This window comes from Phyllostomus hastatus, unplaced genomic scaffold (assembly GCF_019186645.2).
Source record: "Phyllostomus hastatus isolate PE091 unplaced genomic scaffold, TTU_PhHast_1.1 phas_scaffold_78, whole genome shotgun sequence".
NCBI lineage: Eukaryota > Metazoa > Chordata > Mammalia > Chiroptera > Phyllostomidae > Phyllostomus > Phyllostomus hastatus.
Genome location: NW_025334041.1, coordinates 73,038,276 through 73,065,234, shown reverse-complemented (window position 1 = coordinate 73,065,234; position 26,959 = coordinate 73,038,276). Strand labels below are relative to the sequence as shown.

Here is a 26,959-nt window from a genome sequence, read left to right as displayed (position 1 = left end):
AGGCAAGTCGCTTTGCTCAGTTTTCCCCACCGGATAGAGAGAACCTGTGCGTCCGGAAGCCCCTCACATCCCTGGCTGGCTGGCTGTGTGGTTGGGTGGAGATCTCTCGAGATCTGCGCGTCGCAGCCGGCGAGCCCCTTTTCTGCTAGCCCCTACAATAGACCAATAGCTTGGGCCGCGGCCCCCGCTTCCCCAGAATGGCGTTGCTTGCGGCGGGGGCCTCCTGGCGTCCCCAGGCCTCTGGCTGGGTCCCCGTGGCACCTGCCTCTGTGGGGCCGTGAGGAGCCGTCCAGCGATCAGCCTGATGAAAGGATCAGAGAACTATCATTCCTATGTGCGCATTTGTATTTAAGGTATGGACCCAGTTTCTAAAGTAAATACCTATTCAGAGAGTTTAAACTCCAGCAAGCAGTTAGAAAATCAGACCCGCAATGAAGTCCCTTACCTAAAGTGGATGCATCATAAGTATTTCATTTAAAATACTTATAGGACCCATCTTTATAGGAAGGTCATTTCCTCAGGTTCAGCTTGCCAAATATTGGTGGGAGTGACTTAGAAACTTCACGTACTTGCTCGGTTGACAGTGTTGGCTCTTTCCGTTCTGTTACAGATAGTAAGTGTCCGGACACTGTTGAAGACACCAGCGGTGCTCCCACCAGAACAGAGACACTAGCAGGTGTGTAAAGCTGCTCATGCTTCTACTCTGCTTGCTTCATTTCATGCACAGTAACAGAAGGGCCTTCCTGAGATTGCTGTCACCTTACCTGCCTGTCACCTTCCCGAGGTTGGCCTATGTATGAGTGTTTTGTCATGTGCGGTCATGGAGGTCAAGGAGGAGGGAGAAAAAGGAAGCAGATGCTGAGGCCCCAGAAGACATAGTGGGAGTGAGCCGGTTCCTGTGGTGCCATGAGTAAGGGGCATTGCACTCCCTTCTAAATTACAGTGAGCCAGATGCCCAGCCCAACAGCAAGAGGTAATCCTGCTCTTGGTTTTAGGAATCAATGTGTCTTACCCCAATGGAGATTCCTGTTTGCTACTGGCATCCAGTTCTTAGGGAATCCAGATCATATTCTCACAGTGGAAAGCTGACATCATACAGATGACATCCTCCTTCCTTAGTCACCCGAGTCTGTGATTGTGTGAGGGCCATCTGCCCATTATGATCTGGCTTTTTGTTGTGATGCATCCATGAGTCCAGCTCCCCTATGATGATAGATGTGCTGTCTTCCTCGGTGCACATGGAATGAGAGACTGAGAGACTGAATTAGCCAAACTGGCTAAGCAGCTGCAACATGCACAATATTGGTGGCAACTGAAGAAGGCTAGGCATTGTGCTGCATTTTGAGTTTCTACCATTGTGGGAACCAGATCTAGTACTATAAGCCCCCAGACCCAAGGCTGAGCACTTCACTAAGACTACCCTTCAAGGTGCCATCCATTAGCCTCACCCCTTTGATAATGGGATCTGGAGTACCAGATCCCATTAACTTCATTGTCAGAAACAGAATTCCACCACTTACAGTGGTGCTGCTGCCTTCTGGATACCAAGAATCCAGCGCCTAGACTCCCACAGGGCCCCCTTCTTTCCATCCAGTGGCGTGGGTGGTAAGAGGGAGGCATTTGGCTAAAGCAGCTTATTTATTCATAATAAATTTATAGCTGCTTAAAGATATTTTTTAACTTTTAGGTTTATAAACTTCTATTTGTTTTTTTTTTTAAGATTTTAGTTATTTATTTTTAGAGAAAGGGGAAGGGAAGGAGAAAGAAAAGGAGAGAAACATGAGTGTGTGGTTGCCTCTCCCATGCTCCCTACTGGGGACCTGGCCTGCAACCCAGGCATGTGCCCTGACTGGGAATTGAACTAGCAGCTCTTTGGTTCTCAGGCCTGCATTCAATCCACTGAACCACACCAGCCAGGGCCATTTTTAAATGTATTTTATTGATTATGCTATTACAGTTGTCCCAGTTTTTCCCCCTTCCCCCCCTCCACCCAGCACCCTTCAGTCCCTTCGGCAATTCAGTCCTTTCTAGCCTGCAAAGTTTATTTTGAGAAATCAGCTGACAGTCTTATGGGCACGCCTGTGTAGGTAACTAACTGCTTTTCTCTTGCTGCTTTTAAGATTCTCTCTTTCTCTTTATTTAACCTTTGGCATTTTAATTATGATGTGCCTTAGAGTGGGCCTTTTTGCATCCATCTGGTTTGGGACTCTCTGTGCTTCCTGGACTTGCATGTCTATTTCCTTCACCAAATTGGGGAAGTTTCTTTCATTATTTTTTCAAATAAGTTTTCCATTTCTTGCTCTTTCTCTTCTCCTTCTGGCACCCCTATGATTGAAATGTTGGTGCATTTGAAGTTGTTCCAGAGACTCCTTACCCTATCCTCGTTTTTTTTGGATTCTTTTTCTTCTTGCTACTCTGATTGAATGTTTTTTTCTTCCTTATGTCCCAGATCGTTGATTTGATTCTTAGCTTTGTCCACCCTACTGTTGATTCCCTGTAAGTTTTTCTTTATTTTGCTTCGTGTGACCTTTATTTCTACCTGGTTCTTTTTTTGCTGTTGAAGTACGCAGTGAGTTCCTTAAGCATCTTAATAACAGTGTTTTGAACTCTGCATCTGATAGATTGTTTATCTCCATTTTGTTTAGCTCTTTTTCTGGAGTTTTGTTCTGTTCTTTCATTTTGGCCTTGTTTCTTTGTGTCCTCCTTTTGGCAGCCTCCCTGTGTTTGTTTCTATGTATCAGGTAGAGCTGCTTTTACCCGCTGTCTCAGCAGCATCAGCTAGTGTAGGAAAGTGCCCGGTAAGTTGGATGGGGCGGAGCCTTAGGTAATCACCAGGGCAGGGCAAGCCGTATGAATCAGGTTGATGGAGTCTCCAGTATGGTGTTGCTGCTCTGTGGCTCTGTGTGGGGGAGGGCTCAGAAAGGGGACAATGGTTGCAGCCTGGCCTCTGGAGTTTTGTCCAGGAGGAAGCTGTCCTCTGGCACTCACCCTAATGCCAGACACTTCAGCTTCTTCCTGTATGGCACTAGTGCCCTTCAAGCTGCTGCCCTAATGCTGGAGCTCAAAGAGAGTGAGTCTAAGTAAGTACTAAATTCATTGCAGGCCCTTTAAGAGGAGATGCCTGGGAATCCTGTAGTTTGTTCTGCCACCACAACCCCCACTGGTTTTAGAGCCAGAAGCTATTGGCACTAGAACCCTGGGCTGGGTGGTCTGGTGTGGGTCTGGGATCCCTCACTCCCAAGATATCCCTCTCAGTGTTTATCTACCATATGCCGGTGTGGGACTATCTCTGCATCTCCATGTCTCCATCCCTCCTACCCTTCTGAATGAACATGACTTCTTTAATTCCTTGGTTGTCAGACTTCCATACGGCTTGATTTTCTGACAATTCTGGGTGATAGTTTTGTAATAAGGTTGTAATTTTTGCTGTGATTGTGTGAGGAAGCCGTGTTTACCTACATTTCCATCTTGACCAGAAGTTGCTTAAAGATTTTTAAAGTCAGTTTTTCTCAACAGAGGCATAACTGAATAATGAAACCAGTTTTGTTTTGTTTTTTTAATTTTTTTCTTTTTTAGAGGGCCAAGCCTTCAAAGACCTCAGGGACTTCTCTCAGTACCCACAGAAATCTCCTACACCCTGGCGATGACACGTAGGGACTTTTTCTCGCTCTATGTCTGAACGACTGCCAAGAAGGAAGGCAAAGGTAGAACGGTTGGATCTCTGGCTCTCCCCGTAGCTTCTAATCTCAGACCCTATTAAACTCCTTTCTGAACCCAAGGACAAAGCTCACTTGAACAAATGATTTTGAGTCATGAATGAAAAATCTTGCTCTTTCCATAATGAGAAAGAATTAAAAAATGGACAGGTAAGCAAGCACTTCTATTTGGGGAAAAAAAAAAGGTGTTGGTTTGGGATATGTCGTCAGTAATAAGAGCAGGTATCAAGAGAACATAAAGCTTTGCTTCGGTAGTGGACGTTTACATTTTTTTAGCCTTTAGCTATTATAAGCAGCGCTACAACTAGTGACACTGTGAGCATCTCATTTTGCATGTGGATGAGTGTGTCTGGTAGATGAATCCTGGAGCGCGACTGCAGCCCCAAAGTGTGCAAAGCACGTATGATTTTGCCAGGTGCTGTCGAGTAATAGAGGTAATAACAGTTCACTCTGCAGGGTTTGGTCTTTGATAATATGCTAACTGAAAAATACTATCTAAGAGTAGTTTTAGTTGACATTTCTCAACCTTACCAGTAAGGTTGAGCATTTCTTTATATTTAAGAACTATTTATATTTCCTTTTGTGTAAACTGCCCATATCTATGTCTGTTTTACTACTGGGTTTTTTGTTTTTTTTTTCTTACTGGTTTGTAGGGCTAATTTTTAACATACTTAGTAAATTAGCCCTGTATTGATGAGATGAGTTGCAAAAAGTTGGTCCGGTGGGTTTTTTTCAGGCTCTAATAGGGGACAGGTTTGGCTGAGCAGAAAGGGCAAAAGTGAGGGGACTGCCTCACTGAACTTCACTTACTGAGAGCCCTGAGACCTTTAGCAGAGCCAAGAAATCTGTATATCTCTATAAGAATCTTTTTAAAGATTTTATTTGTTTATTTTTAGGGAGGGGAAAGGAAGAAGAGAGGGAGAGAAACATCAGTGTGTGGTCGCCTCTTGTGCACCCCCTACTGGGAACCTGGCCCGCAGCCACGGCATGTGTCCCAACTGGGAATTGAACCAGTGATCCCCTTGCTTCACAGGCTGGCATTCACTCCACTGAGCCATACCAGCCAGGGCTATATAAGAATTTTGAGATAACATTAACTCAGCTTTTTGTAGTTTTTGAAACTAGGTTAAACAGCTTTCTTTTATCGTATTCCTTGTAGTTAATGTCTTAGGAGTTCACCAATTTTTGTGTGTGTGGTACTGGGTAAAGGTGTGACATTTAAGCTGTTGTCTGTGGGGACTGGCATGAGCCCAGGAGATTGACTCTGGTTTGTCTTTCAGATTGAAGGTGTGTCTGCTGGGTACTCTCCACCATGTGACAAGGACAACAGCGCTCTTCTGGCATTCCGAGAAATTCCTGTACATATTGCCCACACTGTAGTACCTCCTGCCAGTATTAGTTTTTGTTGCATGCCACTGTGTGGTGCCAGGAACACATGACACAGGATGGCATAGGCCTTGTCCTCTGGGAGCTCACACTCAGAGGAAGGCATGTAGGGCCAAACAGCCAAAACAAGCTCTATCTAATAAGATCATTGCTATAGTGAAGCAGAGTATAAAGTGCAGCGGGAATAGCAGAGGCATACTGCAGTGTCAGCTGAGTTGTGTGCATTTTTGTTTGTTTGTTCATGGAAGGCAAACGCTTATCCCCACATCACCCAACTTCTCATCGTAGTTAGAGTGTTCCAGGGGCCTCTCTTTAAGACTGGCTTTAATCAGCCCATCAGAGTAGACTTAGATGTGTCTGCCCTCCAGCTTCAAAGACATTCAGTACAGTGGGTGGGGTGTGTTCACGTGGAGGGGGGACATCGATTCCACCTTCATACTAAAGATCGCCGCCCCCACAGATCTCACAGTTGAAGAACCACCGCATCCTTCAGGCCCTGACAGCAGAAGCCTGTGGATGGACGCCAGGAGGTAAGGTCCTTTTCGGGCCCCTGGAGCCTGGGTGGGCCCACGTCAGAGCTGCCCCCCCGTGGATCTGCTTTTCATCATTTGAATTTCTCTCACTACTTGTCCTACAGACGTTTGTAGATTCATTATTCAAGGGGAATTTGAATCAACACTGAAGGTCAAAAGATCTGAGTTCTAATCTAGCCCCACTAGCCCTGCTAGTGACTTCCCACTGTGTGCCTTTGGGCGAATCATGAAATCTCTGTGTCCACAGTAGAAATATTAATACCTCTTTTATCCTTCCAAGGATATTATCATAATGAAATGAGACAGTATATGCAAAAAGGCTTTGAAAAAGCATCCTATTTTACGTGCTTCACTTGGTTCTTTCCTACATTACTGTATTTCAGGTTCATTCCACAGAAAGGCATAGTCACTAATTCAGAAGTGCCACTGCTGGAGCCAAATAGCTTTGGCTTAAATACTGGCTCTCTCACCCACCAGCTACATGAGTTGAGCAAGTTACATAACCTTCCTAACCCTCACTTTTATCATCTATAGAAAGGATTGTATCAGAACATGTATGATGGGGATTTTGTAAGGACTAAATGAGGCAAGGTAAAGTGCTTAGCACACAGAATGTAAATCGCAGTGAGACCTTGCAAACAAAATGTAATCTCCAAAATATGAGGCTTATTAAAATATTCCAAGGCAGAAAAATTATTTGGAAGTTGATGAAGTATATTTTAATAGTAGTTTATTTTTACTGTGTGGTGACAAACCTAACATTTATTAGAGATTTTTTTACCTTAAATGCTAAAATATTTTATATTTTAATACAGTTAGCATTATGTGCCAGATATTTTTAATTGTTTTAAACAATTATAACTTATTTGAGATTGCTCTCAGCTAATTTAAAGTAGCAGGCTGACTAAATCAGCCATGCTGGTTACCATGTGAGTAAGTGGGGAGCTTAAATAAAGAGGCAGTTGGAAACAGGAAAAAAGACAGAACCATACCTAAAGTGAGCTGCATTTATTACCCTGGAGATTTGTGTTGCCTGTGGGTTGTGTTAGGAGGATACTTATTCATATAAGTATCATCTTCAGATGGAGGAGGAGTCTGCCTGGTTCCAAAAGGAAAGGAGGGACACTCTTACACGGTTTGGATATTTGGCACCAGATGACTAGGTGCCTATGTTACCAGGCAGTTACTAGGTTGAGACCTGTACTTTCAATTGACTAATCTACTGTGACAGCAAAGTCCCATACCCTTGCTGGCGAGGTTTCTGCTCCTTGTTCACAGTCCATTGAGTTGTTTGCTGGTGAGGGTGTGTGGGGTGAAAGATTGGTCAAGTTGCTTGTCACAAGGACCTGAGGGGTAAAGAGTCAGTGAACCTGGGTGTGGCTCAGGGATGAGGGGTGAGGAGCCCCTTCAGCATCATAACGAGCATTCGCTGCTGCTGTTCCACTCTTCTTGTTTTGTTCAGCCACTTTGTCCCTCATTTTTATCTCCCAAGGGTCCCGCATGCTGGAAATAAGTTTTGTTTGTTTGTTTGTTTTACCATTCATGGTTGAGTGTTCTGTATCCTGTTGAAGTTATCCAGCTTGGAAGCCCTGAGGCTCTGTGTCTGCTGCCCAACCCAGAGTTTGGGGCTGGCGGGACTGAATTTCCCAGAGGTCCAGACATGCAGGACCCTAGACTCATCTCATCTGTCACCACTGTTCACTGCCCTGCTTGGCCCAAGTCCACGACTGTGACCAGACTACCTAATATATATTGAGCACTTATCTTTGGGCCACATACTCCCCTGAGAAGCTGGAGTTACATCATCCTTACACTAGTCCCATGAGTGATGGTAGATGTTTGAGTAACTTGCCCAAAGAAAACAGCTAGTGAGGGGTGGAGAGGAAGACGTGCCCCAGCAGTTAGACTCGAGAGTGTGCTTTTAGTAACCGTCCTCTACTGCTTCCTAGCAACCCTCTCTTCCTCATTATCCACTAGTGTTCTGAGTTTGGGGTAGGATTCTATTTAATTTGCAAATATACTTTCAAAATAGTTTGTCATCATGGGATGTCCTCAGCCAAGCGTTCAAGACAGAAAGGAACAATTCTAAACTGCTTTTATCACTGAGGCTAGAGGGATCACAACTTCGGGGGTTTAACTGGAGCCCTTCATCCTTCCCACTATTTGTTCATGTCCTCCCAGCAAACAGGAAAAGGGACAGGACAGCTACTGGTGGTTTGGGCTTGAGAGTGACACCTGTGCTTTGGAGACAAGGGCTGTATAGTGGCTATAGAGGACCTGTCCTGCTTCTTTTTTTCCTCTGCTTCCCCCCCCACCTTTATTGTGCTGTTATTCGTTTATCAAATGCTTGCCGAGCATGTATGTACTGTGTGTCAGGCTGTGTGCTGGGTTCTGAGAGCCCTGCCCTCATGGAGCACCCAGTGCAGTGAGAAGGATGGTCACAGCACTATGATGAGGCATCCGGGTGAGGGCGCTGCTCAGAACTGGCAGAGGGATGGGCAGGAGCTGCAGTAGAGGGGCTGGAACCTGGGGTGCCGACTCTGCAGAGGGAGAGCAGTCTGTGCCAAGGCCTGATGGTGGGAAGTGTGGAGGAACTAGGTACTTCTGTGTGTCCTAGGGCAGAGATAGAGAGGTATGGAGGGTCCAGAGTGTGAAGGTACTTAAATGCTATGCTTAACAGTTGGCTTTCACCTTGAGAGTTTTGACCAGGTGGGACATCAGATCTGCCTTTTCAGTAGCTCACTCTGGCAGCCATGTGAAGAGGGGGCCTGAGGGCAACAAGACCCAAGGCAGGCGGATGTGGCTGGGGGCTGAGCGTGAGCCAGACTACCTAGATCTCAGAGGGTCTCCTTCTCTCACCATTGCAGTTGTGAGCACGGAGGTGCTCAGAGCCCAAGGAGAATGGGAAGCCGTGGACAACATCCAGCCAGAGACAGGTAACTGTGAGAATAAATAGCAGCTGATTTTATCTCCATGTAATCAGCTGCCGGTAAAGGCGCCGTCTCACATGTGAGGCTCATGTCTCTGTGACTCTGGGATTAGGAGACAGAATTCTTGAGTGACCTTATTTGAGCTTTGTGACAAAGAATAAAACTTCCAAAACCAAAGGCTGCATTCTGGAGGGAATGGGAATGAATGGCTCGGAGAAAGGGCCGAGAGAAGACGGGGAGGACCTTGGTCGGGGTCTGCCTCTGCAGGGCGATGAGACTAGGCAGGAGGACGGAGGCAGGCAACCAGGGCCCCGGTGTGAAGTTGAGCAGGTTGTTCACTGTACAAGGAAGCCCCTGGAGTTGGGGGCTGAAGTCTTCTGGAAGGCTCAAAGGGCTTGGTGAAAATGGTCTCACATCCCTTTCTGAGAGCTATAGGGAAGCAGAACTAGGACCCATGTCTAGCCTGAGTCCCACTTGAGCTCCTGGAGAGATGTTACTGTTAACTGATGAGTTAATTCCCTATGGACTGGAACAAAGGATAGAGAGGGGGTCATTCATATGCAGGGTGCGAGAAGGAGCAGAGTAGAAACTGGGAAAGACCCCTAAGCAAACCTGTGGCATGCTCTTATGTGGGTCCCTACTCCAGTCAGTGACTGGCCACCTCCAAGATGGGTAGAATTTAGGGAGCCCGTGAGGGGCATATCTATCCCTCCTTGCCCCATAGGTTGGCGGTCTGAAAGGGGGGTTGGCCCAGCAGACAACGCCAGCCCCTTGAAAGAGGATTAGTTAGTAGCTTTGGGTGTCTGATGTTCATAGCTGGAAGCCAGGTCTGGGTTTAGAGGTGACCACTGGAAGGCCTCAGTAAATGGCTGCTGACAGAATTTCAACTGTTGTAAATGCTGGGGTGTCTTCCTCTTCATTTTGCCACAGGGAGCCAAACCAGCTCAGACCAGCCTGGACAGCTCATCTCCTTCAGTGAGGCCCTGCAGCATTTCCAGACTGCTGACCTCTCCTCCTTCAAGGTATGACAGTAGCGAGGTTTGGGATCCAAGCAAAGCACCTTCTTCCAGGAGCCAGGTTTTTATCCCATCAGGACAGGGCACAGGGCAAGCAGGATGGAAGCTGCCAGCTGAGGGCCCTGTCTCAACCAAAGTAAAATCTTAAGCACAGGGTCATGGTTGCCAAAGACTCGTGTTTATGCAGGGCTCCAGTGGCCTTTCTGGGGCTGTAGCCCAGAGCTCATGTGACCCTGTCATGCAGAGGTCCCTGTAGCTGCTCCCTGCTCTTCCTTCCATCATGGGGTGGGGAGGTCTGGAGTCAAATGCTAGGTAGTTCCTTGGGGAAGCAGGGTAGACTGTCCAGAGAAATGAGCTATTTGTGGCTAATGTAAGAAAATCTTCCATTCCCTCAAGGTATCAGAAGCTATCTGGGAATTTAAAAAATTATGTAAGATTGAGAAAAGAAAGACTATTGAGACTAACAGCTGGTGAGCTTTCTGAGGCATCTTGAGTGACCAGGAGTAAGTTTAGAGGAATGGGATTTCTGATCTTCTACCTGGAACCTGGCCCAAGAGAGAGGCTAAGAAGACAGGAGTCAGGTTGCCAGAAGCTGCCCAGATCAGTTTGTTAAAAGACTCGTGACAGTGGCTCCTGAGTGATGAGAAGTCAGCGTGGTCTGGTTTGGGAAGGGCTGGTTGTAGTAGTGGCATAGGCTCTAGCTACCCCTCAGAAGTATCTGGCTCCAAAAAGGTCTCCACTAAACTCCCGTCCCCACTGGCTCTCTCATCCTTGAATTTGAGAGTGCTGCTAGATTTTATAAACCGTGTCCTTTGTAGAGAGACAGACACACAGGGCTACATACAAGCAGCCCTGATGGGGAGCCCAGTCTGGTGTTTGTGAGACCATGTCGGGGAGTCCCTACAGCCAGGGCTCTCTAGCCTCTGTGACAGTCACTGGAATTGCTAGTTCTAGAAGAGCCCAAAGGACCAAATGTAGACAACTAACTGATAATGCCTAGGCTTGGGGACCTCTCTCTCTGTTACAAAGAACCTGGGAGCTGGGATAGCCTGTCTCCAGGGATTCCACAGGTGCTTCATGCTTCTGCCCCCTTTCCCTGGCCCAGAAACCAGCCCAGGGGAACTACTTCTTTCTGCAAGAACGGTCTCTGTACTCAGCCTGATGATAAGTTCATCAAAGCAGGTGCAACCAGCACACTGCCCATGACCTGCAACTTTCTCCCCAGAAAAGAATCCAACCAACAATCCGACGGACTGGGCTCGCTGCCCTCCGGCACTGCCTCTTCGGGCCTCCAAAGCTCCACCAGGGCCTCCGTGAAGAAAGGGACTTGGTCCTGACCATTGCTCAGTGTGAGTGCACTGGTGAGGTCAGGCAGACAGCACTGTTGGCCCACCCTGGTATGGAGCCTCCCCCAAGGGTCTTGCATTTTCCATGTTCGCATGAGGAGCAGGAATTGAGGGGTAAACATTGGGAGAACAGAGTGTCTTGAGTACAGTCTGGACCTACCTTGAGAAGCACTCAGCCTTCCCCCTAAGGGCAGTCCAACAGAGAGCATGCGTGTGTCTTGGGGCAGGTGGCCTGGATAGCCAAGACCCAGTGCACGGCCGAGTCCTCCAGACCATCTACAGGAAGCTGACAGGCTCCAAGTTTGACTGTGCCCTCCTCGGAGATCACTGGGAAGATCTGGGCTTTCAGGGTAAGAGAGAGGAATGGTTCTCCTTCTGTTCCTAGACCTCTGATTCTAGGACCAGAGTGATCTCTTCCTGTCATGCCAGCACCATGAGACAGGGTATCTGAGGGAAGGGGGGCATCCAGGGAGAGGGTGGAACGGATGCAAAGGCCTTGACATGAAGCATGCTGAACTCCGATAAACTGTGCGGCCGAGGTAGAGAGAGTGACAGGAGAGGCGGCCAGCTGTGGCCTTGCAGACCATTGTAAAACACATTTCCAAGTGAGCTGGGAACCGTTGGAGTGATGTGATGTAGAATCTCATTTTTTCTTTTAAATTTTCCATGAATATGGATGAAAATTTTATTTTATTTTTGAGTGAAACAAAATGATTTCTCCTGGTTTTGGATTGTGCTACTCTTCAAAATCATCAAATCATGCTTGTGTAGAATAGGAAAATATCTTAATTTTTTTTTGTTTCAAGTGTACAATTTTATTACACATTATTGGTCTACATTATTGTGTTTTCATTATCCAAAGTCAAGTCTTTTTTTAATTTTTTATTTTTAAATATATTTTATTGATTATATTGATTATGCTATTACAGTTGTCCCATTTTTCCCCCTTCACTCCCCTCTACCCTGTACACCCCCTCCCACCCATATCCCCCCCTTTAGTCATGTCCATGTGTCATACTTACAAGTTCTTTAGCTTCTACATTTCCCATACTATTCTTAACCTCCCCCTGTCTATTTTCTACCTACCATTTATGCTACTTATTCTCTGTACCTTTTCCCCCTCTCCTCCTCCTCCCACTCCCCTGTTGCTAACCCTCCATGTGATCTCCATTTCTGTGGTTCTGTTCCTGTTCTAGTTGTTTGCTTAGTTTGTTTTTGTTTTTGTTTTAGGTGTGGTTGTTAATAATTGTGAGTTTGCTGTCATTTTAGTACACGTTTTTTCTGTATCTTCTTTTCTTAGATAAGTCCCTTTAACATTTCATAAAATAAGGACTTGGTGATGATGAACTCCTTTAACTTGACCTTGTCTGGGAAGCACTTTATCTGCCCTATTATTCTAAATGAAAGCTTTGCTGGATAGAGTAATCTGGGATATAGGTCCTTGTCTTTCATGACTTGGAATACTTCTTTCCAGCCCCTTCTTGCCTGTAAGGTCTCTTTTGAGAAATCAGCTGACAGTCTGATGGGAACTCCTTTGTAGGTGACTGTCCCCTTATCTCTTGCTGCTTCTAGGATTCCCTCCTTCATTTTTACCTTGGCTAATGTAATTATGATGTGCCTTGGTGTGTTTCTTCTTGGGTCCAACTTCTTTGGGGCTCTCTGAGCTTCCTGGATTTCCTTCAAGTCTATTTCCTTTGCCAGAATGGGGAAGTTCTCCTTTATTATTTGTTCAAATACGTGTTCAATCTGTTGATTTTCCTCTTCCCCTTCTGGTACCCCTATAATTTGGATGTTGGAACGTTTAAAGATGTCCTGTAGGTTCCTAAGCTTCTCCTCGTTTTTTTGAATTCTTATTTCTCCATTCTTTCCTGTTTGGTTGTTTTTTTCTTCCTTCTGGTCCACTCTATTGTTTTGAGTCCCAGTTTCCTTCCCATCACTATTGGTTCTCCATGCATCTTCCTTCATCTCTTTCATGGTAACCTGCATTTTCTCATGTAATTTGCGCCCAAAATCAACCAATTTTGTGAGCTTCCTGATCACCAGTGTTTTGAACTGTGCATCTGATAGATTGGCTATCTCTTAGTCACTCAAAAGGATGAGCCCTGGGGCATTGATCTGTTCTTCTGTTTGAGACATGTCTCTCTCTCTCTCTCTCTCTCTCTCTCTCTCTCTCTCTCTCTTTCTTTTTTTTTGGGGGGGGGGTCTGGTCGCTCCTGTTACGGTGAGGGGTGGAGCCTTAGGTGTTCACCGGGGCTGGGCACCCCAGTTGCTAGATTGTGATGTTGTATGTGGGGGCGGGGGAGTGGGTGGGAGGGAACAATGGCGGTAGCTTCATTCTCCTGGGACCTCAGTCCCTTCTCTGGGATCCTGGGTTGCACGCTCTGCCCTGGTCCACAATCGCCCCCTCACTGGGTCCGCCAGCTGCCGCTTGTGTACTCAGGGTCCACCCGCTGCGATCCTGCGCGCCCCAGATGCCTTACTCGCTTCCAGTTACCTTATGCGCCCAGTTTTCCCTGTTCTCTGCGCGTCGCGCCCCGCGCCTGGGTGCTTGTCTCTGCTGCTCCTACTGGTCTGGATGTACGAGTCTACTTCAACTTCTTGGCTGTCCGACTTCCATTCAGATAAATTGTCAGTTCTGGGTGTTATTCTGCCTCTAAATTGTTGTTGTTCTAATCTTGGTTGTGCGTGGAGGTACGGTGCGTCCACCTATGCCTCCATCTTGCCGGAAGTGGAAAATATCTTAATTTAAAAAGGAAACTCGATACACCCATAATTAATGGGCAGTCTGCTGGTATTGACGACATGTTTAAGCCCTTTGTTTCCCCTCATCTATAATTATCTTGAATATTTCCTCTGTTTACATTGAAAATCCACGAGCGTTTGGTTTTTGTCTCAGCCATTAAACAATTTAAAAATCCCAAGAGAAGCAGAATCTATTGTATTTACCCATATATTTATTCTTTTCATTGTTCTTTCTTCCCATCTGATATTCCTAGATTCCTTGTTTTATCATTTCCTTTCTGTTTCAGAAATATCCTTTAGCCATTTCCTTATGTAGGTCTACTGGCAATAAATTCTCTTACTTTTCCTTCATCTGAGAATGACTCATTGCCCCGTTATTCCTAAAGGGTCATTTCTCTGGGCATAGAATTCCAGGTTGGCAGTTCTCGTTCAGCACTTGAAAAATGTGCTGCTTCCTTCTGGTCCTGATTATTTCTGGTGAGAAAGCTGCTGTAATTTGAATGGTTTCTCCCTGCTGGTTAAGGAGTTGTTTTTCTCCCTTTCTGTTGTCAAGATATTTTTTCTTTTCTTCCTTTTTTAAAAAGAAAACCTTTTTTTTTTTCTTTCTTTTGGGGGGGGGGGTCTTTGGTTTGCAGCAGTTTGGTTAGGATGAGTCTTGGTGTGGATTTCTTTGGGCTTACTCCATTTGGGGTTTGCTCAGCTTCTTGAATCTGTAGGTTTATGTCTTTTGCCAGATTTGGTAAATGTTCATCCGTGACTACTTGGAGGACTCTTTTCAGCCCCACCCCCATGTGGGCTCCGATGACACAAAAGCTGTCTCTTTGTTTCTGTTGCACATGTCCCATGAGGCTCTGTTGTTGTTGTTGTTGTTATTTTCATCTCTGTTATAGCCCATTGATCTCCGAGGTACTATTCATTTTGTTTTGTTTTTTCCCTTTTTTCAGCATGGGTAATTTATATTGTTCTATCTTCAAGGTTGCTGATTCTTTCCTGTTGTATCTCTTCTGCTGCTGAGCCCATCCATCGAGTTCTTAATTTTAGTTATTATTTTTAGTTCTGAAGTTTCTGTCTGGTTCTTTACATCTGATATTTCTTTACTGAGACTTTATTTTTTCATTTGTTTTCTAAGTGTGTTAGTAATTATTTATCAAAGGCACTTTTATGATAACTGCAGTGGTCATTTTCTATTGTTGCTGCAACAAAGTATCCCGAGTTTAGTAGCTATAACAACACAGATTGATCAGTTCTGTAGTTCCAAAGTCTGACCCGGGTCTCACTGGGGTGAGAGCAAGGTGGCAGCAGAGCTGCATTCTTGTGGGGGGGCTTCAGGAGGGACTCCGTTTCCTTGCCTTCTCCCCCTTCTAGAGGCTTCCCGCCTGTCTGCTTCCTTCTTCATCACATCTCTGAGCCTGAATCTGCTCTCAGATCTGTGTTTCCTCTTTCACTTCTTCCCTTGGGCCCACCCACCCAGACAATCCAGGATACTTTCCTTATCTGCTGATGAGCAGCCTGCAGTCTTAATTCCCCCTTGGCCTGCAACATGACCTGTAGGTAGGTTTTGGGACTTAGGACAGGGATGTCTTTGGAGGGGCCATCATTCTTTCTGCCTGCAGCAGTTGCTTTAAACTCCTTACCAGCTAATTCAAACCTCGGGGTTCTTTCAGTGTTGCTATCTACTGATTGTCTTTTCTCGTCCAAATTGAGATTCTCCTAGTTCTTGGTGTAACAAGTGTCCCGGGCATTTTGGGTATTGTGTAATGACACTCTGGGTCTTCTTTAAATCTTCTGTTTTAGCAAGACTCCTCTGATACTGAGCCAGTGGGGAAGGGGCATGTCACCGCACTACTGCCGGGTGGGGGTAGAAACCCAGTTACCCCACTTGGCATCCACTAATACCACTGGCCAGTGGGGGCCAGAGTGCCTCATCACTGTTCCCATGTAGCCTCTGCTGACATCCACGTCACTTCCACTGATACCCCCAGAGGGAGCGGGGGTGCTCCTTAGCCCCAGGAAAGGATAAAAGTCCCACTTTTCTGATTGCCCTGCTAAGGCCATCTAGTTCTAGTTAGGGGAAGTCTAGGCTCTCTCCACTTGGCCTATGACTAAGTTGTTGAAGCTCACAGGAGCAGGAGTTGCATTAAGCATTACTCCCTATCACCCTCAGTGTCCTCGTGGTTTCTGTTATAGGAGCAAATCCAGCCACAGACCTGAGAGGAGTGGGCTTCCTCGCCCTCTTGCATCTGCTGTACCTGGTGATGGACGCAAAGACCTTGCTGATGGCCCAGGAGATTTTCCGCCTGTCTCGTCACCATATCCAGGTGGGGCTTTGGTGGGAAGCCAGCAGGGAGAGCTGGGGAGCTGAGACCTGGGCACAGGGCTCTTCTGAGCTGCCAGGCGGGCCTCCTGGGTAGAGTCTTGGGTCGCTGAGGGCTCTTAGGACAGCTGAGGCAAAGCAGGCGTGGTCTTCCCCTGTCAGTGCAGGGATCGGAGCTCCGCCACTCATTAGCATGTGTGTCAGGGGTCGCCTCAGTTCCAGAGTCTTGGGCTCCTCATCTGCACAGTGGAAAATCCTGGAAACGTCAGCTGGATAGTTGGGAAAATTACACGAGGTAATGTACAAAAGCACTAGGCATAATTGTGATGTTAGTGTTCCTCCTCATACTCCCTGAGGAAATCCCAGAGCCTGAAGGAGGAGAGTCTTTGTGTGCCCCAGAGTTTGCCTCTGAGGGTCAGGTGACGTGTGGATGTACTGACAGGCCAGGAGCGGCGCCTGTAGGCCCAGGTGTCTGTCCAGGCCTGCTCTCTGGGGTTGGGTTTGATGTTTTCCGCAGTTAGTAAAAAGTGGTACTCCCTCCATTTAAAAAAAAATAAATAAATAAAAAACAGATTTGACCTGTTCTTGAAGCCATTCATCTATCCCAGATTCATGGGACCTGGAATTAATTCACTAAACAAATATTAATTCAGCATCTCCTTGCTAGTTGTTGCTCTTCATGCTTTGAGATACATCTGTGAGCAAAACTAAGATGCTTCTAGCAGAGGAGACAAGACAGTAAGCATAATACGTACAGAAATTATGGGGTGTGTTAGATGGTGATAAGTGCTAAGGAGAAAAGCACAAGTGGGGTAAGGCTTGGAGAATGTGGGGAGGGGGTTATAGTATTTCATGGTGTAGTCACGGTAGCTTTCATGAGAGGGCAAGAGTTACAACAGGCCGTGAAGAGGGGAGGATGTTAGCCAAGCTGGTTTCTGGGGGGAGAGCATTCATTCCACGCGGAGGGAGCAGCTGCTGCACAGTCCCACAGAGGGAGTGTGTCCCGCATGGGAAGGAGCTGCAGGAAAGCCAGCTGGAGTGGAAGGAGGATGAGAGGGCAGGAGAAAAGGAGGTCCCCAGGTGATAGGGACCAGAGGGCATAGTGCCTGGCAGGTATGATAGGGACTTTGGATTTTCTCTGAGCAGAATAAGGGTTTTCAACAGCCTGAAGTACATGATTCAGCTTGAAATTTTTTAATGGATCCCGCCAGCTGCCAGCTTGAGGATAGTCTAGGGCAGTGATTCTCAACCAGCGTGCCACAAGAGGCACACGGGTGTGCTGCAGGACTTTCTAAAACACGCAGCACCTGACTGTTTAGTCAGGGGCACTGGCATCTTTTCCCCGTCAAGTAAGAAAATGATACCAGTCAACACAACAATAGCCATCTAGTGTGAATGAATCAAACTATACCTATTTTTTTGTCAGCTCAAACAAAAAATGTATTTTTTGGAGTGCCACAGATTTTCAGTAATTAGTTTATGTGTGCCATGAGATGAAAAGGGCTGAAACCCACTACTCTAGGGCGTTACAACCAAGCCAGAAATGACGGCGGTTCTCAGAAGAGGTGGTGTGAGACGGTCCAACGCTGGCTATAGGATCTCGAGCGTATGGGCTTAAGAGAGTAGATCCAGCATAAGTTTCTGATGGACTGGATGTGGGTGTAAGAAAAAGAGAGGAGCGATGATTTTTAATCTGAGCACCTGGAAAGATAGAGCGGCCGCCAGCTGTAAAGGAAAGGTAAGAGCAAGTGGGAGGGTTCAGTTTGCCATACCAACGTTAGGTTGAGGTTGAGCACTTTTCTTAAGGACGCTGCAGATGTCACGTGCCCTTCTCTGTGCCTCGTGCCAGGAGCACGTAATGCCAGCAGGTCTCACTGCTGGCGAGGCCAGCCTGGACCGTGCGGGTAAGGAGATAGCTGCTGGGTCTGCACTGTGAAGTCCCTGGTTCTCCCTCCGTGATTAATAACTGCGTTGAGGAAAATAATTTGCAACTGTGCAGATATCCTGTTTGTCCTCAAACTTTGTTCTAATGCCAATTTTCTGTTTCCCTCGTCCTCTTACATTTATTAATTCTATAAGAATTAATAAAATTTGTAAGAAGAATTGTCTGTGCTCTTCTATTATTCAGTTACTTTTTATATCAGCGTGGACTCACAGATTATTTTTAACCCTCTGTGTTATAACCCAACATTATCATTTCTTTCGTTGCTCACATTGTTCCGTCTTTGGCCATTTGAGTGTTCCTGCAGGGTGGCCCTTTCACCACACCCTATCCCGAGAACTTTTACTCTCTGGACACCAAAAGGTGATCTAAGTTTACCTTGTATTTTCTCTGAATAATTCCCAGCCCTGGAATCAACCACTTCTCCAAGGAGCCCTTGTTCCTTAAATTAGAGAATGATATTTAGAAACCAAGATCTGAGCGCCAGGCATTCTCACTGCTATTAAGATCTCACTCCTTCTAGGCCCTCTCAGCGGACCGAGCTAGTTACATGTGTGTGTTGCTGGCTCACTCCCGACTCTGGTAGGAGAGATCTTCAGGAGCCCTTCATAGAAACAGGCAGGCCGTGTGCCTCTATGCTGCCTCAGGGAGAGGAGCCTGAGAATTAGTGGCTGAAGGTCCGACCTGCAGCATTTCAATCAGATCATTTTATCTTATAAGGCTAGAGTTGGGCAGGCCTGAGGTGCAAAAAGTGTTGTTGACCATATTAATCCTTAAGTCCCAGGACCTCAGTTTTTTTCCTTTGTAACATGCGAACGTAACTACAGCCCTGTAAAATTATTCTAAACTGAAGATAAACTATGTATGCCCTGTCTGATAAGGCTCAGTGGATTAAGCGCTGGCCTGCAAACCAAAGCGTTGTCAGTTCGATTCCCAGTCAGGGCACATGCCTGGGTTATAGGCCAGGTTCCCAGTAGGGGGCTTGTGAGAGGCAATCACACAGTGATGTTTCTCTCCCTTTCAATCTCCCTCCCTTTCCCTCTGTCTAAAATAAATAAATAAAATCTTTAAAAAAAAGATAAGCTATGTGAAGTGTCAAGCACATTAGTTATTTAGTGAGTGTTACTTATCAAACTAATTTGATTTCAAAAAGTAAAAATACATTTTTACATCTTATCTATAATACATACATAAATATATCTTATGTGTTTTAAATCCATGAAATACATGCGTGTGCACACACACACAACCTTCATAAAGTAGGACCTTCAAATCCAAAACTTCTTAACTATAAAACAAATAATTAGACGGTTCCTGCCATGTAGGCATTTTTTAATGTATAATGTTTACTATATATATCTGTGTTTTGGGGGAAAAACACTCATTAAATCTTAAGACTTCACTTGTGCCTGTGTACAGCAAGAAGCACTGGAGGAGGCAGGAGTGGGACTTCATGAGTCCCAGGTCTTGAGACACAGCAGGACCCCACAAGCGAGAATGTGGGCGTATTCTGTGGTTGTCGTGATTCAGGGGGCTGACATCCCGGTTGGGTCTGAGAACTGTACCAGTTAGCTTATGAAACAGTGTGGTCTCTCACATTGACTCTGCTTCGTTACAGCAGACTTCTGGTGTTGAAGAGTATCTTAGCCATCACTGGTCCAGCCCTCATTTTAGAGATAGGGAAATAGAGACCTAGAGAGGGGAGATGGCTTGTCCACGGTCCCACAGCTGATGATTTCCAATAAATCATCTCAGATCTCAGTTTCTCCCTTCTTGTGACTTATGAAGACTCTCGGAAGACCTTCCTGCAGAAATATAGAAGCCAGAGCAGAGGGTTATGGCCAATTCAGAGTCCTTCGTTTGTTTTCAAGGATAGGCCTGAATGAGGTGAGGGTACCAAGCATGTCAACACGGGATGGAGGAGCATCCCAGACAGGGAACAGCAAGGTGAGAGGAAGCACTGGGCACTTGATCTTCGTGGACCCAGGCTGACCACTCTGACCAGTCTGTTCATCCCTTCGCTTGCTGGCCTTTGTGGAATTTGCTGGGGGTTTTGTTTATTCTGCAGTACTCTCGTATGCATGTCAGAAAACATGGAAAAACAGTAGCTCATTAAATAAAAGGGCTGGTATAGGTATCATTTGGCTGTGGTTTGAGGCAAGTCTTTGAACCTCTCTATGCCTGTTTGCTGTTTTATGAACTAAGGGGTTTGGCCTAAAAAATTCTAAGATCCTGTTCAGCTTTTTATATACATAATTCCTTGAACTATTAGTAATTCCAAAGTTTTAAAATAAAACTTGATCTCAAGAGGCTATGGATCTTACCCCTGCTTAAGAGACAGAAACAGATGGGTTCTGGTACAGAGTATCAGAGGAATTGTTAAAACTTTTCCTTATGGAAATCAATCTCTCTCTCTCTGTCTCTTTAAAGATTTTATTGATTTATTTTTAGAGGAGAAGGGAGGGAGAGAGGGAGAGAAACATCATTGTGTGGTTGCCTCTTGTGCACCCCCCTACTGGGGGCCTAGCCTGCAACCCAGGCAGCATGTGCCCTAGACTGGGAATCAAACCGGCAACCCTTTGGTTCCCAGGCCTGCGCTCAATCCACTGAGCCACACCAGCCAGGGCATGTTTATGGGCATATCTTTAATTACAAATAAAAATTTTATTCAAGTTTTCTACTTCTTGAGTCACTTATGGTAATTTTTTCTAAAGGAATGTGCCCATTTTACTTAAATTGTCAAATATATTAGCATAAAGTTGTTCACAATATTTTCTTAATATCCTTTCAAGGTCTTCAGGTTCTGCAGTGATATGCCCTTGTTCACTCCCAATGCTGGTGATTTATGTCCACTCTCTCTTTTCCTCAATCAGTCTAGCTTGCAGTTTACCAGTCTTACAGACTTTTATAAAATAAAATGGTTTTTGGTTTAAAAGAAAAAAGATCCTATGAATATTGAAAACACAGGGTTTTCTAGGAGGCAGATATGAAATTGGAATAACAGCTGGGGGATACAGCCCTGCCAACAGCCATTCCTGTTTCTCTCCGATGGGGAGAACTAAAGTTTCAGGTGCCTGTGGTACATCCTGCCAAAGGGGAACTGGCCCCAAACTAGAAACCCTGGGGAGATGGACCCCAGGGCTCCCATGGGCCCCAGCAGTGTGGAAGTGCTCAGCCCACGCTGTCCTGAGAAGGAGTGCTGTAGCAGACATCGAGAGATGCAGCCCATGGGGACGAACTGCGGGCACGCACGTTGTAGTGATATTCACTCACACACAGCAATTTGTATTTGATCGCATCAGCATGACAGACCTACAGAAGGGTAGGGCAGAAATGATCCTTGTGAATCTCCTTTTCACTGTGAAGCAGTGTGAGGATCAGAGAGGTCAAATACTTCTGCCCAAAGCTGGGTGGCTCATAAGTGGTGAAGCTGGGCCTGCCACCCACATCTCCTGACAGACAGTGGGCGGGCCCCTGACAGCAGCGGTTCCCCGCCAGCAACACAAGTTAGAGACACCTGAGGGTGCAGACGCCCAGCACCCTCCCCAGAAGTACTGAATTGGAATCTCCAGCAATGGGGCCACATCAGCAGCCACCAAGGACGATCTGGTCTTCCTCTTCAGTATTCAAAGGTGTTTAAGCCCAAACATGAGGCATGAAGAGAAGTGAAATTCTATTTTTTTTTAAAGATTTTATTTATTTACTTTTAGAGAGAAAGAGAGGGAAAGAAACATCAAGGTGTGAGAGATATATCCATCAGTTGCCTCTCACACACCCGCAACTGGAGACAGGGCTAGAAAAGTCAAATTTTAAATGGAAATTCCAGTGTCCAGGTCTGGTTTCTTCTGCTCTTAGTCAGTCCCCACACCCAGCCTCAGTGTAGTATTTTAGAGTGAAGGGACACTTTTCAGATCCAAGGGAACTGCCAAGGGAAAGGAGACACTTACATCTGAATTCCAGATTTTCACTGCTTTTTAATAAGTGGGCTTCAAAAGAATGTTCTTGAAAGTGAATGAATGCTAGGTTTAAATCTTCTGTTAATTATGTTGCTACCATATTCTTGTTCCCTTATTTATTTTTAGACTGAAAAAAATCAAGGGAAGGGGTGATATTATGCAAGTATATATGGTAATTAAACAGGCAATACATGAAGGTATAAATGACCTCAGCCACACACACTGAGGCAACGCTAATAATTATGAACGTTTGTGAGCACCTACTCTGGCTGATGCTGTGCATGTGTGATCTAAATTGCTCCTTAGAGCACCTCTGTGAGGCAGGTTGTGGGATAACAGAACATGTAAACCATAGGTAATTAAAGCTATCTCAGAATTTTTGTATTGATTAGTGTCTTGACGGTACCCAGCATGGCCCTTGTATCGGGGTGTCAGGGTCCTCAGGAACCCTCAGGTTCTCCGACTCACTGGGAGGACTCGCAGCTATGACTTAGCATAGCCTAAGCAAAATCAGCAAAGGGAAGAAGTGCATGGGACAACATCTGAAGGAAACCAGGTGCAAGCTTCCAAGAGCCCCTCCCAGTGGAGTCACACCGGACACACTTAACTCCTCTGGTGTTGCACTGTGCAACAAATGAAGTGCTGCCAGCCAGGGAGCTCACTGGAAATTCAGTGCCTGAGGGTTTTGAGGTGGCTGGTCACGCAAGCCCCATCTAATTAGCCCATAACAGAATTCCAGAAGGGGAAGCAGATGTTTAACACAAACCATATTATTTGCACAAAGAATTTAGGCACAGCAAGTCATGCTGAGGGAACGGTGGGAGTATCTCAAAACCCAAGCTCCCAGGTGCTAGCCAAGGGCTAACCTTTAGGCAGGCCTTTCTGAGGACAGCAGTCTCGGGCCTGCTGCGTTAACTCAGCGTTTATTTGCTTCTTGATTTTGAGAGATAGGAAAGCTGGGTCTCATAGAGTGTGGGTGGCCTTCCCAAGGACACACAACTAGCAGGTGGCAAGGCCAAGCTCTGGGATCCAGGTGTCAGAGGAGACCCTGAGGAAAATCTTCAGACCCTGAGGAGCCGAAGATCCTCTACAGCTCGGTCAGCGCTGTCTGACTGGACCCTCGGCCATAACGGACATACTCTAGGTCTGCAGTGTCCGATCCAGCAGCTAAGCAGCTGTAACTATTGAGTACTCAAAATATTGCTAGGATGACTAAAGAGTGGCATTTAAATTTTGTATAACTTACAGTTAACTGAAATTTAAATGTCCATATGGGACAGCACAGCACATCATAATGTAATGAGTTTTCTTCTCAGGGGAAGTAGATGGGATAAACAGACTTTGTCTCTGGCTCTAAACTAAGGAATGCACTGATCTGTGAGCCCCTCTCAGTGGATGTCCTTGTCTGTGTGCAACAGTGCAAACTAACAAGTAATATGCAAAAAGTTTTCATCTGCTTGGTTTTTTGTTATTAAATAGGAAGGAATTTACTTCTCCAAAAATAAAGCACTGCAGTGGACCCCCCACAGGGGATCCTGAGGCCCAACCTGGTGAAGTGCCCCGGCTGTACTCCATGCTGCCCCCTCTGGGGAGTTTGGGCTTCACAGCCAGTCCTGAGGCCTCGGTTAAGAGAGAGGGGATGTGCCAGCAAGTCAAGGCTGACTTTCTACCTGTTTGCATCTTTTCTGATTTTGGATGAAATGCTTATGCGCAGTCAAATAACTCGAAGCCTAGAGAAGGGAAGAAGTGATAGTTAGTTACCTGGGCCTCACTCCTCTTGTGTTCATCCTGGCCCCAGGGGGTAACACGGTCCTTGGGTGGCACATGGATAGGTCTGGTGAAGGCTTACAAGAGCTAATGGATCGGGATGTTGAAGAGGCGGGAGAACTCTCCCAGGAGTTATGCAAACCAGCTCCGGAGTGAATTAACCTCAGTTGGAATCCTGGTTCCACTGCCTTAGGGAAGAGATATTCAGGGTCACTGAACCTCAGTCTCCTCATCTGTAAGATGGGACGGTCATGGTGAACATTAGGTGTAAGCACCAATAGTATCGCAGCTGCCTCTGGGTCATGACTTTTGTCACGGCCCTCAGGCCAGACTGGGTTGTGGAAGATGAGAACACGGAAGGCAAGACCTGGGCTCCCACTGACCTGGTACCACTTCCATTGCAGCAATTCCCCTTCTGCCTGATGTCCGTGAACATCACCCGCATTGCGATCCAGGCCTTAAGGGAAGAGTGTCTCTCCAGGTGAGTCCCCACACTGCTCAGCCCCCAGCCCAGCTCATTAGTGACCCAGCAGGGCCAGGTTCCCTCCCTCCCTGCCTCATTCTCCCCAGCTTTCTTCCTCACCTGCTGGCTTCTGGGGGCACTAGGCAAAGTCCCCGTGCACCCGTGCCCGTCCCTCAGCCCATCCCTCCTCCCCAAGCCTGCCTCAGATGTGAAGGCCATCTGGGGAACAGCTCCCCTGGGAGAATAGTGGGGGAGGGCGCCCAGGTGTCAGCTTTTGTACCCTGCTGAGTGGATGACCTCCCTTGTCCTGCAGGGAGTGTAATCGGCAGCAGAAGGTGATCCCAGTGGTGAACAGCTTCTATGCCGCCACCTTCCTCCACCTCGCTCAGGTCTGGAAGACGCAGCAGAAGACCATCTTGGACTCAGGCTTTGTCCTCAAAGGTATGCTCTTTCTTCTGGGGAGACCTCACTCCTGAACTGCTAGTGTCCCCAGGCTCAGGGGCCCCAGGGTGGGGGCGAGACCAGTTTTGGCTGCAGTCCCCTTCCAGCCCACCCTCTGGGGCCTGATAGTTCTCCTTTCTCTGCTACCATCCCCTGCGTTTCTGCTCTCATACCCACAGTGATCCTACTTTCTGAGTCAAAGCGGGGTCTGACTGTTCAAAGTTGCCATTGTCCTGGCCAAGGTGGCGTGTGGCCCCTGGGGCACATGTGGCTCCTTGATCTCCCCCTCTGGTGAACTCCCCCTCTTAAAAGTCTCCTTCGCCTGCTCTCCATAGGCTCAGGGTTGGGTGCACTTGCTTGAGCTGCTGGGCCCCGGACTGTGCAGTCCAAAGCCCCCTTAAGCCTTTTGCTCCCCAATGTCTTCTGTTCCAGACTTGGAAGCGTTGGCCAAGAAGAGCCCAAGGCGGCTGCTCAAGACCCTGGAGATCTACTTGGCCGGCATATCGAAGGGACAGGCCTCCTTGTTGGCAGCGCAGATGTGCTATAGGGCACAGGTCCCTCGCTCCAAGGATCTCACTTTCACGGGCGTGTGTGACCTGCCCCCGCCCTCCTCCGAAGGCACACGGCTGAGCTGACCAACCTGAAGCTGGCTGGCTGAGGGACTGCAAGGCTGGGCTGCCGGCAGGCCATGTCAGGAGCGCCCTGCCTGGGCCAGGCCCTTCCCATCTCAGCAGAAGGGATGTAGGCAGCTCCCCGGGCTGGTCAGAGGAGCCGAGGACACATCGGGCATTCAGACTTGACCCACTCCCTACAGATCTGCCTCCGAGCAAGAACTTTGCTGGAACCTTCGTTGGACCACAGGTTACCAAGTTGGGTTCCAGGTCATCTTGATGAGAGTGAAAGGATCATGAGGTGGGAGAGCCCCATCTGGATGTTCACACATCCCCACGTTGAAGGACATTCCTAAGCAGGGCTTTCAGGCCTGTGCTGGCCTTAACAGGGACCAGACAGGAACACAGGGTAGTTAGAATTTGAAGGGAGAAGCTAGCAGTTGCAGCAGCCAACAGAGGGCAGCATGAACCAGACCAAGCCGCCCAAGGCTGCAGCTGGGCTGGCTTCACTCTCCTCCATCCAGCAGGCCAGTACCTGGGTCCCCCCTGGGGTTTCTGGCCTTGTATTTAACCCACTCTACTATCCCCCACCTCTCCTCCCTGCCTTGTGTCTCCACTGCTGCCCAGCCGCCTCCCAGCTGGGCTTCCCCGTGGAGCCTGTGCAGTTCCCATCAGAGATGGTTTTCTAGTCTGGCTGAGGGAAGGAGGACGTTCACACATCAGCAGTTACTGAATAAAAGAGTTGTTCTGGGATAACGGTTCCACGTGCTTTCCTCCAAGACGAGCCTTGCGCCTTCCTGGGGCCCTGTTAGAGCCAGGCACTCCAGCGGGCCAAGGCACTGGTCGTGGGCTCCAGGAGAGGTTGCTCTGCCCTGGCCAAACTCCCACTGAGTTCACATGACATCCACCCCACACTGGCAGGTCCAGAGATTCTTGTGTACTCCAGGCAGCGGGCGAGGTGCCCCTGACTCTTGTTAAGATTGACTGGTGTGAAGCGTCCACACTGGGTTTTTCCTACATTCGATTCTGGGGAAGCTGGCTCTGTTGCTCCATTCACACAAGGGCTGAGCTGTGAACAGGGGTGGGCAGGTGAGAGCCCCACTACACTGCTCTCCTGTCCTCTGCCCTCCTTCAAGTCACGGGAGACCACTGTCCAGCCCCTGCAGGCCTCTCCAAATCCAACCCTCAGGAGGCAAGGCCCACCCCTCACAGAGGTGGGGACGACACACACCCACCACGTGTGAATGGGTCCTTGTAACCGCTCTCAGCAGGATACCTCTCAAGGGTGAATGGAGCCTGCAGTTTGCCTGTGTCACCTTTGCCAACCTGAACTGATCCTGTGTCTCACTTTTTCCAGCCCGGTGTGCTTAGCTGCCCAGCAAAGATGGCAGGGAGACTGGCGGGGCTGGAACACAGGCCGCAGCTCAGCCTCCACGATGGGGTGTCAGGTCCAGTGGTTCCTTTCCTGCAGATTCCTTTTGCTTGCTCTGACACCAAGAGGCCAACTCAGCAGACCTGACCATGAATACTCACAGCACAGCAAGGGCCCAGGCGAGGGCGGCCTCTGCAGGCGTCCTTCCTTCTCCATACAACGCTCTCCACACAGCAGTGCCCACTGCTTCACCCTGGGACACTAGCAACAACACATCCCAGGGGTGAAGTTGCAGTTCTGTTGATGGACCGTTTGGGGGAGGTGTGTAAAAGCCCTCTGTGAGATGCAAAAATCTTGATCTACATTTTCTGGTGTGTAAAGGTCTGCCCTAGGCTTGTCATGGGAGAATTAAAATGCTTCACAG

General features: G+C 47.4%; 1 protein-coding gene across 2 annotated transcripts; it reads left to right on the top strand.

The window, feature by feature from the left end:
- Positions 1–10: 10 nt before the first annotated feature.
- ELMOD3 (ELMO domain containing 3) lies at positions 11–25,916 on the top strand. 2 transcript variants are annotated; one of them, XM_045827555.1, is made up of 13 exons: positions 11–353; positions 611–676; positions 3,577–3,866; positions 4,997–5,074; positions 5,563–5,632; positions 8,503–8,571; positions 9,496–9,587; positions 10,807–10,930; positions 11,155–11,277; positions 15,857–15,987; positions 24,053–24,129; positions 24,425–24,552; positions 24,985–25,916. In XM_045827555.1, the coding sequence occupies exons 3-13, from the start codon at positions 3,813–3,815 to the stop codon at positions 25,185–25,187; spliced, it is 1,149 nt and encodes a 382-aa protein (XP_045683511.1). In that variant the 5' UTR covers positions 11–353; positions 611–676; positions 3,577–3,812; the 3' UTR covers positions 25,188–25,916. The 2 variants fall into 2 exon arrangements, with proteins under 2 accessions (XP_045683511.1, XP_045683512.1); XM_045827556.1 differs by having other exon boundaries at positions 12–353; positions 3,577–3,704.
- The last annotated feature ends 1,043 nt before the right edge of the window (positions 25,917–26,959 follow it).

What these genes read in the sequence shown, in the direction of transcription:
- ELMOD3 (XM_045827555.1), top strand. Translation starts at nt 3,813, where the DNA reads ATGAATGAAAAATCTTGCTCTTTCCATAATGAGAAAGAATTAAAAAAT. An exon ending in CTGACCTCTCCTCCTTCAAG is followed by an intron (nt 9,588 to 10,806) that starts GTATGACAGTAG and finishes CTTTCTCCCCAG; the next exon opens with AAAAGAATCCAACCAACAAT. An exon ending in AGGGAAGAGTGTCTCTCCAG is followed by an intron (nt 24,130 to 24,424) that starts GTGAGTCCCCAC and finishes CTTGTCCTGCAG; the next exon opens with GGAGTGTAATCGGCAGCAGA.